Below are 19,117 nucleotides of genomic sequence, written 5' to 3'. Positions count from 1 at the left end.
GGTACAACACACCGTCTCGTCGCTTTTGAAGCATCGAGATGCAACGATAATCCTTTTTAGAATCGAACCGCAGCCCTTTCAGTCATAATCGAATGCTGACGTGGTTGGAGATTGCTACCCTTACCACATACTTTTTTCAGAGTTGTGTTCCAGGACTCTAAATCTAACAATCTGCAGGATGCGTTGCACTAACCCTGGTCTGTGGTCCATCCACCTCCTCTTAATCACTTCTATGCAGCACAGGGAGCCGCACAGGGAGCCACACTTTCTTCATTTAAAAAACATGTTGCCAGGCGGCTGAATGTTTCCTCCAAAATGTAATTCAAACGGGTATGTAAAGATGTTTAGGAGTTGGTCATGCGTGAGAAAAGAAACATTGCAGGACTCCACAAAGGTGGCGTAACCCTCCCTCACCTGCCGGCTTAAAGAAGAACTCAGAGAGTGGTAGAAGAAGAGACGTGAGCCTGTTAAAAGTCAACATTCCTCAAGGTTAATGATAGAAACGACAGCTCGGTGGATGGGAGACTCACTCTGCGGCTCTTCTTTCCTTTCCCCCGGCTGACAGCCTGTCAGACCTCACCTTGTTCTTGCTGCTAGCTGAACAGCGAATGGGATTTAATTCCGAATAATTGCTCTCTCCGCCGAGGAGGCTGCAGGACGGCGGTGATTTAATGTCTCGCTGCAGGGTTTCGTTTAAAAAAAAAAAAAGAAGAAGTTTAAAGTTAAAACCAAATAGTCCGGAAAGCGACTTTCAATCAGAGAGTCTGTAATGAGGGAGGCTGCTTTTCTTCAGGACCACACTTTCCTGGTCTGAGCCAGAAATCTCTTCTAATCTCACTGCAGAGGACTGAACACGAAGCTGTGCAGTCACACTGTTGTGGTGGAAAGTCACTGGATGAAATCACATTTAATCTTTTCCTCTCCACATGTATGTACACTTTTGATCCCTCAGTTTGATTATTCCTTCATGCATCATGAAGAAACGCTTTCCCAGTTTCATGTTGACTGTCCTGCACACTCGACTCCATCCAACACCTTTTAGGATGAACGCCAACTGTGAGTCATCACCCAGCATCGTGTTGGACCTTATAAATGCTCCTGTGGCTGAATGGGAGCAAGTCCCTGAGAAGAGTGGAGGCTGTTAAAGCCGCAGATTAACGTCCATGCTTTCTGACTATCTGCTGTTCACATCCCTTTGGCCAGTTTATTTTGTCCCAGAAACACTCATGTAATCCTCCTGGAAAGGGGACATTTTGAGTTTTAATACATCTGACCAGAGGAGAATTAAAAGTACTCGGAGTACTACGGATGAATGCTTTTTTTTTTTTTTTTTTACGAGCAGTTTGTTTTTATCTCACGCACATGCACGAGAGAGCATATGCCTGTGCATGAGTACGCGAGCGGCCCAGCATACTCCTGCCAATGGTTTCCACTAATCGACAGTCTGTGGTGCTAACGTGCCAGAAAAACCAAAAGCAACGGGCCAGAGAAAGGCAACAAAGAGACTGTTCAACTCATGGACACAGTGCACGAGTTAAAATCTTTTTGAAAATTGTAGGGAACGTTTAAAAAAGTCAGCAGACGTTCTGCCTCACTGAGGATTAACGTTTGACTGAACTAAGTCTCTGTCACGTCACAGAGCTGTGAAATCTTTCACCGAGCTTTCTGTTTGTGTCAGAGTCGTGTTGGGAAGGAGAGTCAGTGCCAGCCAGCAGGGTGACATCACTTCCCCGTGTCGCCGCAGGACGGCTCGGTGACGTTACCGGTCGGTTCCCTCGAGCGCAGGGTCGAGCGTTTCGCTGATGAAGTGGTTGTTGGATTTTTTTTTGGACCATGCTAGTCTCTCTCTCTTCCTCTCTCTCAGACAGGATGACGTCTCCTTCCTGTTCTGTCCTCTCTCTCTTTAACTCACAGATGCCAGCTTAGCATGGTGGACTGCTGACTGGACATTTGGACAGACGCGACGTCCACGGTGTCATAGAAATGTCAGCAAGCCAAGATGGAGGAAAAAAAATAAACACACATGCATGCACCCACTCAAACACTAGATCTGCACACACAGAAGATCAGTGCACATGCAAACACACACACGTTAAAATCAACATTACATCACGGCAATCTGCAATTTTAAGTATGACTTTATTTTTATATAATTATTACATACATAATTGTTACATAATTGTGAGTGTTTTGTTGAGGAAAAAAAAGAAACATTGTAAGCAGAACATTATAAAGGAAGATAAAAAGAAACATCTGTGCAGCATGTTATTTAAATGAAGGAGTTTTGTGCAGGAATATCTAAAATAGTCACCGGAAAACGAGCAGGGACGTGGTAAAGAGAAGAAAAAATGATTTTACATGCGATAAATCTAAAGTTTATGTCGTTTTTTGAAATATTTCTGTCAACACAAACATATTTTTAAAGATGCTACTGACATGAAACTTTCACCAGATGTTGGTAACAACCCAAGTAAACCCGTACGGAGAAAGAAAGTTTGAAAAACAAAAGACAGCAGCTGTCAGTGATCAGTGATCAGAGAGCGAGCCTTCCCCTCGTCAGTGCGAATGAATATCAGCTGCTTCAGTCCAAACTGACGGCCTGTATATATTTATATATATATATGTGTGTGTGTTTGACCTGCTGTATGTCTGACGTCTCTCTCACTTTACGAAGTCATTTCAACAACCGATAATTGCTGCAGATCTCCAGTGAAGACTTAAAACCTGTGTCCTATCAGAAAAACTTCTGTCTGAGGAATAATCGAGCCCAGAAATCGATATTTGCTATTTTCACCTCTGGAACAACAAAATGACTTTTTGTTTATTGTAAAAGAGAGAGAGCTGCCATTATTCCACACAGCATATCTTTTTTTGTGCCTTTGTGATTTCAGGATGATTGCTCTGTTTTTCTCAGTCAGCCTGTGTGTAATTTTGTCATGAGTGCTGGTCCACAGTGAACCCTGAGGTTACGACAGCCACCATGGCTGCGGACCAGCTGTTCTCCTGTGTGTGTGTGTGTGTGTGTGTGTGTGTGTGTGTGTGTCCACACACTAAGTCCAGGGGGCTGTTGCTGAGATGAGCATTCAGCCACAACACTGCCACCTGATGGCCAACACACAGAATTACAGCTGTCTCTTTTTAATTATATCTCCCAGTTTGACTTATTCTCATACTTACTATAACTGAAGTGACTTTGAGTACATAAAGTAGAGACTCTGTTTTTAGTTTTTATTCAACATATCTCTTATGATCATTGTTATAATGCTCATAATGTCCAGTCATGCGTCTGTCTTGCTGTGACTTCTCAAACTTAATTTCTTTTCCAGCTTTCTTCTTTTCTTTGAGCCAGTTAATTTATATATTGGTTACAATTAAATCCAGTATAACGAGTCCATCTTAAAGGACCAGTAAAATAGATTATGTAAAGTGCACGGTGCACAGCTTTTACTGTGACGTGCTTCTACGCTCTTGTATAAGAGCATGTTCACTTCAGATTATCACATTAAAACGTGTCATTGACAATCATCAGTCATGACAAAAGTCCTCCTGAGTTTACAATAATGTGACGAGTAGTAATAAGTACCAATAGATATATTGATGTGCAGCACATTCAAAGAATAATTTGTTCAGCATATTGTTGCAGAGGCTATGCACGCTCATACTGAGCCTTTACTTTAATATTATTTGAAATGAAAAGCTTCTTGTTGTTGCTGCAGGTTCTATCACCTGCATATTTAATTCACGGCTCTGAACGTGTCTTTTTCATCATACTGGTTACTATCCAGAGAGTGTTAGTCTGAGTGAGGACGGTAACCAAAGAGAGGCAGAGACCTTCAGGATGACAGCAGGTGTTTGGCTGTTAGACAAACTCTGAAATGATGAACGTCAGTGCGGCGTGCAGCCGGTGATTCAGTGTGAGCGAGTGTTGTTTGAGTAACACAGCGTGTCGGTGCTCACCTTGAACCTGCATCCCATCAGTCTTCTTTTATGTCTGCCTCTTTTTACCAGCAGGATCTTCTGTTTCTTTTGTGGTACAACACTGAAGACACCAAACTGTGACCTTCAACATTTCGTGGTTAAAGTTCCCTCTTGTGAACGTTCAGTGGGACATTAAAGCTCGTCTCCTGTGGAGAGAACATCGAGAGATGTCTCAAGGACTTACACACTTTCCAGGAAATCTGCTGAATCACATCATACTCTCTGGATATAAAGCAGTGAAGCACAGATATCACATCTCCTCTTGACTCACAGGACATGTTTTGTTCCATCCAATAAACCTCCAGCGTGCCTCCTTTAAGGACTTTGAGCCTCCTGCTTTGATTAGTCCCATTTTACACAGCTGCGACGCCAAACACTCTCACCGTCAGACAGGTATTTCCAATCAGGAGCAGATGAGCGCCTAATCTGTTTTCACATAATGTTCCTCTGTTTGTTTTTCAGTGTCTTGTGGATTACTGTATGTTGTGCGTTTGTATTAGGATATCACGTCTGAAGCATCCCGAGTTCCCCTGATTTGCTCTGTGTCAGTTAGTATGAAGTTATATGAGCCCACCTCAAGGCCCGTATCGTCTCAGTTTGTGTTGAGCTGCTGTTTCGTGGCTTTATCCTTTTTTAAAACAGTGACTTCATCTTGAGCTGTCAAACATTTCACAGAAGCATGTGTCACTGTTTAAAGGCGTGGATTCATGTTTCTCCATCAAGAAGATGTAGCTCCCATTCTGTGTGCAATCAGCATAGGAACTGATTTATTGTTCACTAATCACAACACGAGCCCTGTTCCAGATTTGGAAGTGGGTATACTCCACATACCTGCATATATCCTGCATGACAATGTCCTTGTTATGGGAATTTTAAAGGAAAAACCCTTAAATAAGGAGGATCGGATTCAAATTTAAAGGAAAAACCCTTAAATAAGGAGGATCGGATTCAAAACATCAACGTTTAAGTTGAATTTATTGTTCTTGTACAAGAGGAGCGTTTCACAGTGCAACACACTAAAGGGGTTACAGAGAAAAAGACAGTTGGTTCTTATACATTTTCCTAAAAATGGGCTGTCTCAACCCCTGTAAATTGTTAACAGTCAATTTGCATATAATGCATTTAAACAGTTTTCTTCAACATATCCCCTAATGAGTAGCCAGTTTGTCCCCAATCTAGATGTCTCCTCTCTGACCTGTCCCTGGGCCTCATTCTGTTCTGAAATCCCTCTATTCATACATTACCTGAACTTTACCTTACCCTGCCAGTCTCAGGAAAGTGCCCTCAGGACAAACATCATAAGTTAAAACATCGAACCTGATTTTTATAACAGTCCTGCTTATTACACTGCTACTTTGTAAAGACCTGTTGTCCTTTTAAGAGTCTAAGATCAGAACTATGCCCACAGCAACAGTCTGTTGTTCATAGCAGTGATCAATCAGAACCAAATATTTGTAATAAACAGACAGTAGTATTTGTGTTTCAGAGGCCGACGAGTGGTGTGGAAAAGTTTGTACTGCTTTTCCAGATCACGAAAAAAAAAAGTTAGTGAGTGTACACAGCTGCTTGTAGCAGTGCTGGACCAGGAGGAAGCTCAACACACACACAATGGTTTAATCTCTGCAGCCCTGACACGTAGCTGCATCTGCTCTGCAAAGCCACAGAGCCTCTGCGACACCCCGACCCAGCCCAAATCTGGCTTAACATATTTTCACATGGAAGTCCACGTAGGCTCGTGTTTTATTTATTTATTTTTTATTTCAGTCATTCATCAGTGATTTTATTCTGGATCAGAAATGAGCCGGAACGAACATCTTTGCCGTGTTCGGTGTGTTTGACTGCTGGAGGATTATGGAGGTCAGCTGCAGCGGTTAGTCTGACAGGGGAGGAAGCACTGACACACTCCTAATGAGGGTTCAGTGTGTGTGTGTGTGTGTGTGTGTGTCAGTGAGGATTTGTATACTTGAGTGTGTTTTTGTCTTGTGCACAAATTTGACCGCAAGCACAGTGTATGTGTGTGTGTGTGTGTGTGTGTGTGTGTGTGTGACTGTCCTTGTTTATCTCTTTACCACAGCACTGCCTGTTGTCGGGGTTTTCTCAGTCTATTTACAGTACAACCAGGACACGTTATCATTAGCTATTCCAGCTACAGATCACACACACACACACACACACACACACACACACACATAAGACTAAAGCCCCATTCAAATGAGATTGGTATCACGGGGTAACAAGGGTAACGTCAGCCTTACAGCTCGTGAGGGAACAAACAGTTCTGCATGAATTTGAGGTTTCATGGTGCTTCAACTACTTGGTCACACTCCTGCATTCTGTGTATTTTCCAGACTTTCAGATTTTTGCCAAAACAGGATCTGGTGATCTCTAATTGTAGAGAGGTTTATATACAGTAGGGTGCACGCCTGAGAAGAGTGTAAGGCGTGTGCCATGCCAGGTTGAGACTGCACGATATTTTTGCCTGTTACACTGGTCACGTTGTCAGATTAGGCGATTATACAAACGTTCTTGTTACAGCTCGACCCGTTTAAAGGACTGACATCATTCCTCGCTTCACTTTGCCATTTACAGTCGGAGAACAATATGAGTTCCTGTTGGTCGATGAACCCAAAAAGACCTGGAAACGTCCTAACTGGGACAAAACCAGACCAGACGTTTATTCGAAAGACAGAACTTTGGACCCATGCAGAACCCAGAAATTTTCTAAACAGCAACAGTTTCAATTCACAAGTTGTTGGTCTGAGGTCCGAGGGTTCAGCAGGAACCATGAAGACGTCTGCACGAAGGTTACTATGATGATCCACGCTGGATAAAATGATCACACCTGATGCCCTTTGTGATATCATGCAGTCTGGACCCGGCCAGTCTTGGAACCCATTGGGTATTGCCTGATGATGATTTAGCCTCTAGGGGGATCCAGCAATGTTTGTGGGTTTCCTGTGTAGTGAGTGGCCGAGACTTCTTCCTCTGGATATCGAGATATCGGTTTATAGGGATTAGGACATGACATAAGGGACGCTTAGGAGAATCAGCATCATGAAAAGAACTTGCATCACCTTCTTAAGAAGAAATGGTGAGAAGACATCGTGAGAGACCATCTGTATTTGTAACTGTGTGTGTGTGTGTGTGTGTGTGTGCAGGTCTCAGTCTGGTCGTTGGTCTGGTCTTGTACATCTCCAGCATCAATGACGAGGTGATGAACCGACCCAGAGAGCCGGAGCAGTTCTTCCACTACCACTACGGCTGGTCGTTCGCCTTCGCCGCCTCCTCCTTCCTGCTCAAAGAGGTAATCCAAGAACAACACACACACACACACACACACACACACACACACACACACACTGCAGATATGTTCGCATAAACACACAATTGCAAACGGAGCAGTTTACTTTGACACTAATGTGGACTGATGTTTAACATTTACAGTTCATCCACACACACACACACACACACACACACACACACACACACACACACACACAGATTGTATGGAATCTGCCTTGGGTGTCGACCAGCCGTCGTTTAGCTAAACACACTCAAGTGGGTGTGTAAACACAGACACACACACACACACACACACACACACACACACACACACACTTATAAAGTGCCTGCGTAGGAGCCCGTCATCTGCCTGCATCAATATTCATAAATGTTAATAGCTCGAATACTTGAGGGCAGCAGCTCTGTCGCAGCACAGCTTCATACGCATCAGAATATTCCTCGCTCGGGGGGCTCTGCTCCTCCTCCTCAATCCTTCATCCCTCGTCTTTCTCCTTCATCTCGTTCCTCTCTTTTCTCCTCCTCTCTCTCTCTTTCTCCTTCACTATCATCTTGTCTCCTCTGTTTTCTTTTATCTTCACTTCTTTAATCCCCTGTTGTCCTTTCCTCTCTCCTTTCTTCTCGTCTTATCTCTTTTCTGTCTTCTCCCACTTTATCTTCTAGCATTCATCCCCTTCTTTCCTCTTCTCTGCCTTTTTTTATCATCTGTTCTTTCCTCTGTTCTGTCTTCCCTCGTCTCTTATTCTCTTCCCTTTTCGTTTTCTTTCTCCCCTCCTGTCCTCTCTTGTCTTTTCTCATCTCCTCCCCTCTCTTCCTTCTCTCTTTCTGTCTGTTTTTCTTCACCGCTCGTTTCCTAATCTGCACTGGAGCTGCAAAACATGCACACACACACACACACACACACACACACACACACACACACACTCGTAATCACATTCATCAGCATCCTAAAGTTTAAGGGCGGTTGAAGCGATGATGTTGTGGATGAATAGTGAATGAGCTGCTCGGCGGATGCCCGACTGAAAACATGAATACATTTTTGATAATGGCTCATTCCACCGAGGAGTGCCAAGCCTTTTTGTCAACTCTCTGCAAAATTACTATGGATTTATTTAATTTTTTTCTCTCCTAATGGCGCTGTGCTGCAGTTTAGGGAGGAACATGGTGCTGATTCTGATGTTTTCTAAAAAGCTTTTTGCATCGGGGGGAATTTGCTGAAAAGTCTGCGGCTCGTTTTGATTCCCTCTGGTGATACAGGGTGAATTTTTATTCTCAGTACAGTTTGATGAGATCCAGTTCATTTGCATCAGAAACTACATAACGAGAACTGTTTATTAATGTGCAATTACAAACAAATGTGCAGCCTCTTGATTTTATTTGAAAACATGCATATTTTGTTCAGATTTTAGGACGATAACTCGGTCCCCAGTGAACTGTTTCCCTCGATCACACACCCATGGTGCTCAATATACTCTCAATAAAACATAAAACAAAACAAGAGCATAACAGAACGATAAAAAGTGTAATAAAATACAAGAGGGATGCAGCTCAGTGTATGAAAGCAACATAAAACCAGTCATCCACACGCAGCCACACCTTCTCCGGGGCTTCATAATAATAAAATGATTTGGAAAATGTCAAAATATTTATTTATTAAGTGAAGAGAGAAGTGAAGCTCTGCTTTTTAGCTGGTACCCAGTGGACCCACTCTCAGTCCGTTCTGGTGTGGAGGGTCCGCCGCATTAAGTGTCATTTCAAACCAACTAGCCTTAAGTGGGTTATAAAGCCCTCCAGCACCGAGTCTGCATGGATGGAGGCTCACAAACCACAAAGCACACTTCACTCGAGTGCAGCACGACGAAGGAAACATGCCCACACATCTGCACGTGTTTGAACAGACGCTTCATTTGTCTGTTTTCATGCACAGGACAGAACGGAGACATCGTTCAGGTTCATCATTTAGAAACTGTACCTTGATGTTGTCGTATATTCAGTGGCGATGCAGTTAAAGAAAAACTCCGCCCACACCGTCTTAGTTGTATAACAAATTTATTACAATAAGTTCAGTATCGTAGCAAGTAAAACGTTACTTAGAGCCTCCAGCTGAATTATGAAACTCTCCTGACCTGTGACCGTGGAGGTTATGCTTCCAAGACATGCAGTCAAAGTCAACAATAGTATAAATCTGTGTAAGAGAGGGACAGAGAAAAAGAGAGGCCCCTCTCTCAGGATGCATCCCACATGGCTCTTTTAACATAAATTTTAATACATACATAAAAAAAAAAAACTTGACAGTGGCGCCATCCTGGCGGTTCTCCGGTACTCCTATCCAAATAACCTCAAAGTCCAGATGGACTAAGATAACAGCGAGCTACACAGACAAGTATCCCAATGTAAACCATATGTATATAATAGTGCTAATGTTAGTATGTAACTATGCATCTATGTGCAGACAGCTCAATGTTCAAATGTCCCTGAAACATGGAAGAACCTGAAAAAGAAACACGAGGCGGTGTCGAGGCTGGATTGGGGCCACAGGCTTTAAAGAGTAACTTTATTTCATGCTGCGTGTCTCTAGAATCTGAACGTGAATCTGAGACTTGGCGTGAGGTCGCAGTAACCGTAGTGTCGTATTGATGTGTCTCCATCTCAGGGTGCAGGAGTGATGTCCGTCTACCTCTTCATGAAGCGTTACGCTGAGGAGGAGCTGTACCGGCCTCATCCCGCCCTCTACCGCCCCCGCATGTCCGACTGCAGCGACTACAGCGGCCAGTTCCTCCACCCGGACTCCTGGCCTCCACCCCAGCGAGGCCGCAGCGCCTCCGAGGTCTCCTCCGACATCTCCATACAGCTCAACCAGACTCCACCACAGCCGCCACCCAAGGGCGGCGGCAGCTCCCAGCCGACGCCCTCTTCCTCCGGGCCTTCATCGGCGGCCAGCTACCAGCTCCAGCCGGCCTCCTCCTCCTCCACCTCCTCCTCTTACCCACACCCCCTCCACCTGGCTGCCACCTCCACCTTAACCAGAGCGTCCCACGCCCACGCTCACCCTCACCCCCACCCACACCCCGCGGGGCCCCCGCCCCAGTCCCTGCCTATGGCAGGGCCGCCCTCAGCCGTGCCTCCCCCACGCTATCACACGCACATGCGAATGAGCGCCTCGCCATGCTAGGCGCCATACGCAGGGAAGGGGAGGGTAAACACAACTGGGGGTGGGGGGGGTGGAGGGGTTAGATTGGCTCTGTTACAGCTCTTACGCACCACAAAACAACACACACACACACACAAACACACAAATCCTGTATGCTCGGAGTGTGTGGGAGGCTGCTGCAGAGAGGATGAAAGAGGGAGGTTTAAGGAGATCAAAAAGAGGAAAGCGGAGAAAAGAAAAAAGGGGGAGGAGAGGCAGGTGGGCGGAGGGATGACTCACCGCTGGTGTCGAGCCCGAGTCGAAGACAGACACTTAACGAAACTTTTAACACACTGGGAGGGAACATGGGAGGGGAGGAGTGAGGGATACCATGATTAGTAGCAACAAGACGCTCGTGGGGTTTCTGACGGGTACATTCATCATCAGGGCCGTGATACACAGGCAACAGTGGGAAGCAGCACGGGAAGCAGGACCATGAATCATTTCCCCCCAAAAAACGCTGCCCATTCACAAAAAGAACAAAAATGTTAAACAGCATATCTGGATTTAAATGTATTATCCTCTCATCAAGCAAGGACTACGGAGAGTTCCTGGAAAAGACGGAAAAACAAACATCTCGTTATAGTTCCATGGACATGGTTGGGAAGCTCACTTAATTACATCCTGATTACTTTTGATTACTTTCTAAATAAACGTTTAAACCAAGAGAGTGACCCCTATAAAAATGTAAATGTACTATTCGTTTGACAGTTTACAGTACAGGTAGAGCGATGAATCAACCCTGCAGCACAGAGTAACGCCGAGCGTTGAACTCAATGGTCATTGGAGGTTGTGACACGCATGACAATGAAAACAAAAGATAATGAACTTTATTTATCTGAATTCTTCTCTGTAGTGAAGATTTAGTGCTGAGAGATAAATTCATTGAAATACAGAAATCTGGATTCATCCATGATCATGACCCAGAACGGTAATGTATACATAAGTACAGTGTACGGGTGTATAATGGGTCTTGATTGTGTCAGACAAACCACTGCAGACTCCTGCACACTGTGTGATCTCACCGGTTCACAGCGTGTCACACTGTATCAGACGGGTTGATTGGTTTGTAGACATGTTTCAGTTTTACCTTTCTACCTTTTCTCCTGGGACGACCCAAAATTTGCACATTGTACAGGGGTCGTAAAGAGAAACTATTCAAACTCACCAAAGTAACACAAAGAAACCAACTGACTGAGGCAGCAGTAGAAACTTACGTGTTCTGCAATGTAAAAAAAAAAATTCAATGGAGTCTGGTGGCTGTCAACACTACGATATAACAGCTGGTTGAAACAAACAGGGCTTCGCTCTGCAGTACAACAAAAACATTTATCTTTGTCTATGATGAGACACATTTCTAATACCAGCCCGAGCCTGTCTGTTTTTGTGGCTACCGGCTGCAGCACTTTCACTCAATACTGGACCAGTTTCAAAGAAATGTTGTCTGCAGTGGTCAGTTAGACTCCAGGTTGAAAAATATCAAAGTTTATTGAAAATGGCCACTGTATGTTTCCAAAAAAAAAGAATGATATGGGTTCACATCCCACACGTTTGACTACAGAATCAGATTTATCTCATTTTATTTAAATTGTGCACAAAAACATAATTCTGACCATGTTTCTGTTGTCAAAGTCTAATCAATCTATAATTGACATTATTTTATCTAATTAATCACCCACATAAATCCACTTTTTCACATTTTATTACTTCCTAACCCTGTTCATGAAAAACCGAAAAGAATCAGAAGAATATGATACAGAAACATTATTAATTATCAGTATTGCTTACAACTTTTGCCCATGTACCATGACCTCCAAACACAACTATAATATACACAATCAGAGGTAAACTGTATATGCATAGAGATTTATACTTCAGCCGTATAGAAAGTCTCCTTCCCCCTCTCTCTCCTGTGTTCTGGCTGAAACACACGTTACAAAAACGTAATCCTGTATGACCGTCGCGGGGTGTAAATATCACGGTATGTTTTAGGTGTTTTAGCTATTGGATTTTTTAAGCTGTTTGTATTTCAAGAAGGGAAGATTCGGGAATGAATGTTTTTCTGTGGAATGAAACTTCAACAACGTTGACCGAGAGACTTTTTCAGGATCGGAAAGCTCCCGCGGGAGCTTCAGGAGGGTTTCCGTAACATTATATAACATTACGACCGAACAGGGACTGTCTGTTTCCACGGTGATCATGGTACAATCAAAATGGCTGCCTTGGAGTTTTGACACTGTCGCCATGGAAGTGAGAATTATAATTTCGTAGATGTGTACATAACGACAGACACGGATATGAGAAACCAAACCTCTCAAAGCCAGGCTCAGGTTAGATTCCATTCGAAAGCATTCATTTCAGAAATTCTAATAAAACCTTAAAACTTGACTCACCTGTTGACTCTACTGGTTACAAAACATGTGATAATAATGGTTGAACGTCAGCGGAAAGTTTCCAGTTTTGAGTAGCCGACATGTCGATATTATTCCTTTAAAAAAAACGATGTTTGAAATGATGAAATGGAATCTGATTCTTCCTGGTTTTATGTGAGAAATAGATGGTTTATATAGAGAGCAGGTAAAGGTACAGATGACATTTGATGAACACGAGGCTACATGGGAAGCAAACTGAAAACCAGCGTGCTCTGTAACAGATGGCACCGCATTTCAATTTACCTCCTGTTGTCCGACCATTAATGTGCAATTAGCTTAGCTCCCGTTAATTGGCATCATCATCATCATATCATTTCATAAACTTCTCGCTTAAAATTCCTGATAATATCTATTTCAGTGATGAAAGATCTTCATTTGGTTGGAAATATCTGACGTTTCATGGCAGTGTGTTTAGTGGGGACGTTGCTGGTGTCTGAGAATAGTTGATGAGCCAAGGCCGCTCCACGTAAAACCCTTTATTTCCCTATCAGCTTCAAATTAACTGTCTACTTTTGCTACCATGGCAGGAAGTCATGTGCAGCAAACAGTTGTAGGGAAGCAGATCAAGTTTAGGTTTCATGGAATCTGAATCAGCACCTCCATCCACTAAAAAGTTGAGGTTAAAATGACAGTTCAGTAGTATCCACATACTATTTTTAGAAGTTGATCAACATATTATATATTTTTTAATTAATGCCACATTTACATAAACGTATTTTTGACATGCATTTTGAAGTATTGCATTAAAAAAGTTTGTTGAATAACGTAGCAAACGTTTAAAGTCACATGATTTGTCGAGCTGTTTCCTCATCGCTCCGTCGCTCCACACAGATCTGATGTCATAAATCCATTAAAACAAACACAAATATCACATTCACATCCTGTTTTTGTTCGCAGTTGAGGTTCGACATGGGGAAATTGGTGCCACCAACTTCAGTATTACATGGCATTCATTGAAATTATATCGCCAAATTACTCAAACTTCATTTGGATGGAATCACGGAGACTTTCAGTTTGGCTCCCATCGAGCGTTCTCGTGTCGCACGGTGACGAACCTGAAGATTTGCTTGTTTTTGTAGCATATTAACAATCGTGCCCGGGCGTAGGGCGATGTTTGTAGCCATTTTTAGACCTACGGGGGTAAAAAAAAAAAAAAAAAAAAAAAAAAAAAAAGTTAAGCTTACAACCTGTGGTACTGTTCAAGAAAAGAAAAAAAAACAAACAGTGTAGCAAATTAACTGCGGTGTTAGCATCTTTTATGAATATTTGCTATGTGGAAATTAAATAGGAACTCATTTAGCACCTGAGTATGAGAGCTTTCGCTGATGTTTTGATGATGTTTATTTTAATTGCCAAAGCTGAGCATTCATGCCGTGTAGTGAGCACACACGACCACCGCAACAGACACACAAACAGACACACACACACACAGAGATATATATTTATGTAGCTGACTTCTGAGGAGTATTTTTTTTTTCTGACACACATAAATCAGTGCCATCAGTGTGTTTTTTTTTTTTTTGGAGCAGCAGAGAAGCAGAACTCTGACGCAGTGAATCATGTTTTCAGGTGTTTTCTCTCGTCGTCCAATGCAAACGTTTCTTCAAACTGTGATAAAAGATGTAAATATTCATACTGAACATGCTGTACGCAGTCTCACCCCAAGACCTGTTTACATTATAAAAAAGGTAGGGAAGTTTACATGGTCATATATGTTCCGAGTCCGATGACGTTTGAAAAACAAAAACAAAAAAAAAAACACGACCATATAATTCACGTGAGTTGAAATAGAGTTTGTTTTTTCATCATTCCAGCAAATGTGCTATTTGCAGGAGTGTGGTTTTTATCTGCCAGCCGTGTTTTGTTAAGTTTCAAACCAATAAAGCTTGCCTGGTTACAGACTCTCTATCTGCTTATTGTGTGTTCATCATATCCGCTCACTTGACTCGCTTATGGGAATTCAAGCTGTGGTCAGAGAGCATGGCCGTACGTAATTATCGATAATGAATAATCAGCTACCTCAAACATCTGTTCTTTTAATGACGGAGATTGTTTGAGATGGCGGCTTATAGCGCAAATTCAAACTCTAATAAAATCTCATTTAGTTTTAAGTCAAGTCGTCTCGGACACGTATTTTTCAGACAGTATCATAACACAGTTTGATGAGGTAGTGCTCCCGTTTGCACTGCATGTTTCACCCAATGCATAATTGCTACTTTTGACCTATGCAATTCATTTTCCTGTAATTAATTATGATTAAATAGATTCATTTTGGTAATTTGCACTAACTGGCTTAAGCACTCGGATAAATACATCAGGGTCAGGGAGCTGCTCTTCATCCGAGACGTTCAAACCAGATTTATTTTTATCCACTAACTGCTCAAATCTCTCCTTTAGTACACATGGAAACCGAATTTGAGAAGCTGATATTAGTTTGAGGGTGATTCATTTTTTAATGGTTTACATTGTGGCGTGAGTCATTTTGACTGACACTCCGAGGACATGGAGTGTGTTTCAAATGCAGCAGGGGCAAAAAAAAAAAAAAAAGGTCACAGAATGAGTCACAGATTGATTAGTTCAACAAACATATTTGCATATGTAGAAAACCAGCACTTATGTAACAATCATAAGCCTGAAAGCTGATGCATTACGGTGCATTATCAAAGCATGAGTCAGCCTTTGCATAACATATTTGAGGTTGTATGCATGCGGAATATTAAGTGATGTCGAACCGTTGTGTTTTTTATTAGAAAAAACACAATGGCACTATCATTTATGCATAATAGCAGCTGTTACTGATTCAGCTTTATTTGTTCTCTGTAGGTTAACACGGGGTTGGACGAGAAAAGCTTTAAGAGCACTAGTTGCAGAAACACTACTAGACGTAGGAGATTAAAAATAAAATAAAATTTCAAGTAAAAACTGGAGTTATATATAAAATACATCAGTCCTGGTGCTATAGCAGCAGACAAAGCATCAGTCCTGGTGCGGCAGCAGCAGCTGGTTAAAAGGAGGTGATGGATAACACGCTTGGTTTCTGATCCTTGTTACTCGGGTTACTACCTGGGGAGGTAAGCTCTGGTAGTTTAACGCCTGCACGGCGGTTTGCCAAAGCTGTGTGACCTCACCAGAATCACCTCTCTCTCTTCCAGGAGCATAGAAAAACATCCTGTGCACACTTCTGTCTGTTTACCTATAGCATATTTACTCATGAAATGACTCAGTCTGACCAGTTCTGGCAGGGAAAACACTCTGACTGCAATGTCACAGCCTGATGGGATGCAGCCGTAAGCTGCAGAGACCTGGGTTTGACTCTGCTCCTCGTCCCTTATCTCTCTCTCTCTCTCTCTCCCTGTTTTCATATCTATCTTCGGCTGTCCTGCCAAAGGCAAATGTGAAAAAATGTGGATTAAATCCGTGTTTACGTCGCGATGCCACAGGATACGTGACGAAAGGTGTCGCAGGTTCATTTAAGCAGGTCTCTGCTGCAGATACACCGAGGTCTGAACAAACAACTGATGTAAGAGGTGCAGCATGTCTTACAGGGTATTTAAAGAAATGTCAGTCAAGCATGTTGTTTGTTTCTCACACCTGGATGTTCCTGAGAATCAGCCCTAATAACAGAGCACACCTGTGCTGGTGCACCATGGGTATTCAGGAGGTTTAAGGGTAAACAGGGCTCTGGCTAAAATTCTCCGGTCCAATTTTATTTTGGAAAACCTTTTTTATAATCCCTTTTGTGATTTCAGATAACTGGCCCGACACTAATTATAAAGTTTGCAAGTTCCCACTCAGACTCGATGTTACACTGGAGTGAGAATGACGTAATGCCGTCCGCACCACTGAGCTCACAGCTGCACTTTTCATCTCAGCAGCAGGAACAGACTCTTCTGATCAGAGGAGGCGTTCTGTGGGGACAGATCCCCATTTGGGCAGCTGGTCTGTCCCAATTTAGGCAAGTTATTTAGAGTATGTTGAACACCAGGGAAACGTGGCTCTAACGGAAATAGCTGCTCGGAGAATCTGAGGCCACCTGATGAGCCAGTGAGGGTCGGTTTAGCAGGTCACAGGGTTGACGAGCTGATAGAAATCAGGTGTACAGGACCTCCCAGGCAGGGAGCCACACCTCCAGTTGACATTTCTGGTGTCGAGGGATCTATTTGGATTATCCAGGCTACACGGGTTGGCTCTGCTGCAGCCCACAGGGTGGTGGTAATGCACCTGAAGCTCTTTGGTAGCTCCCCAAAAACGTCTTTTCCTCTCAAAGCTCTGGAGCTCCGATGTTGTGGCTGCCACCATCCTGACAGTCCTGCCTCTGCCGCCTCCCCATTTAATCTAAAAACGGTCCAAGGCGTGGATCACGGAGGGCTCAGTGACACCTGGTTGCTCAAACAAGCCACCTGTAACAGCGCCCACCTCAGTCAAAGCAGCTGCACCGGTAATTAGGCATAACTTTAAGTCTTAATATAATTTGAAAGGGTGGGTTCTATAAAAATCCACCCTCAGTCATGAATGGGGTCATTTCTGCTGTGGACATTTGAACATGGGGACTTATGGAGACTGACTAATTTCTGGAGCCAGCCTCAAGTGGACGTTTGAGGAACTGCAGCCTCTGAAGCTAATCGATGGCCACAGAGATTCACAAACCATCACAGAGACTACTTCATATTTATTTATACAGTCTATGATTTATCTTTAATGACACAAGTTTTATTTATGTTCAGGTTTCCTGGTAACCTGTCCTCCTCAGCGTGTAGAAGTTTTACATTCACCAAAGTTTTTCAGTGTCGTCAGTCTTGTGTAATCCGCTGTGTGACTGGATTATGAACGTCCGTGGTGGTTCTACTGTTACCACAAAAAGGGAACTGCACTTCATTTCTAAATGTTTGTCTTTCCGGCCTGGGCATTGATTTCCTCTCTGTCCGTCTTTATTACTCCGGCTCCCCACCCGTGTATAACCCCACCACAAATGTCTTAACTCTCTCCCCGTCCCCTGGCAGCCCTCTGATCCATATTGACTATCCGTCTTAGTTTAGCTTCCTCTCTGTTCCTTATTAAACCTGTAAAGGCTGTCTTGTTCCACCTGTCTGTTCTCCTTTATACACTCATTCTTCTCTCCTGCCTTTTTTCTTTCCTCGTAGCCTTCCTGTCTCGTTTCTTCTGCCTCTGTCTTCTTTGCTGGAACCTGACAGAGATCACACATCACAACAGACTGCACCTGATGAAGGATTTATCATGTTGTATTATATTAATTGCTGATCTAAATCATTTAATATTTGTTAATTTCATTATTTATCTTATATCATTTTTACTCTATACAATGCACATATGTATTGGAGATCTTTTAACTAACAGCAATGAAGAGACGGCTCCCCTACTCAGTCTCAGCTCCCTCCTGTCTTCCCGACATTGGTCCACCTTCGAACTCCTTCATCCAATTACAATCCCAGTTTCTCCTCTCGTCCCTCGACCCTCATTACTGCAGAGCCGTGCACCTACAAGCATAGCAAGGCCAGAACAATGTTACTGATACTGCTGCTATATATTCCATGATATAATCCACAGTACTGTTGCACTGCTATACAAGGATAAAATGAGTGAACCGTTCATAACAGACAGGACAACGTGTGTGAGCTTTGAAACATTTGCATTCACATCTGACAGATTACTCTAAAATAAAAGTTTGTGGCCTAAAATCCAGAAAGTTCTTTGTTGAACTCTCAGCACCGGACCTGGCAATCACTCCGCGATCATCAACCCCCTGCAGACACACACTTAAAACATTAGCCACTCTCACACTGTAGCTGCTCTTGAGTTTCACCCCACTGTGCTTGATCCTGAACTTGATTGTGAAGAGGACTTGGGAAAACTCGTCTTCCTCGCCTCCTCTTCATAACGAAAGTGGGACAAATGAGTAAGAGCGTCCCTTCTAGATATTTTGTGCACTAAACATTCTGTCGTTTTCTCTTGTGGGCAGTGAAGCTTTACAACTTTCTCAATATGAGACCTTTAATTAGTAAAAATGGATGTTAATGTTACTTCTACTGCTTCAGTGTGATCTGCACATCATGATGAGAGAAAACCGGTATAATAAACTCATGTTTTGTTGTCAGCATACTGTTAGAGTGAAGCCCCAAACACGGCCGGTGTTCGATGTTTGCATGACATAGATGATAGATGAAACCATGACACAGCAAAGTTTCTTTTTATTGCACGT

General features: G+C 43.0%; 1 protein-coding gene across 1 annotated transcript in view; it reads left to right on the top strand.

The window, feature by feature from the left end:
* The window catches only part of cacng7a (calcium channel, voltage-dependent, gamma subunit 7a), a 33,328-nt gene extending 22,192 nt beyond the window's left edge, over positions 1-11,136 (top strand). Inside the window, exons 5-6 of the mRNA XM_019254496.2 lie at positions 7,137-7,282; positions 9,932-11,136. Of these exons, the coding sequence (XP_019110041.1) occupies positions 7,137-7,282; positions 9,932-10,450 (665 nt within the window). The 3' untranslated portion in view covers positions 10,451-11,136. The remainder of the gene's footprint in view (positions 1-7,136; positions 7,283-9,931) is intronic.
* The last annotated feature ends 7,981 nt before the right edge of the window (positions 11,137-19,117 follow it).

The sequence above is a fragment of the Larimichthys crocea genome, chromosome XIII, assembly GCF_000972845.2.
Source record: "Larimichthys crocea isolate SSNF chromosome XIII, L_crocea_2.0, whole genome shotgun sequence".
In the NCBI taxonomy this organism is placed as follows: Eukaryota; Metazoa; Chordata; class Actinopteri; family Sciaenidae; genus Larimichthys; species Larimichthys crocea.
Note: the sequence above shows the minus strand (reverse complement) of the source record. Positions and strands in the feature narration are given on the sequence as shown.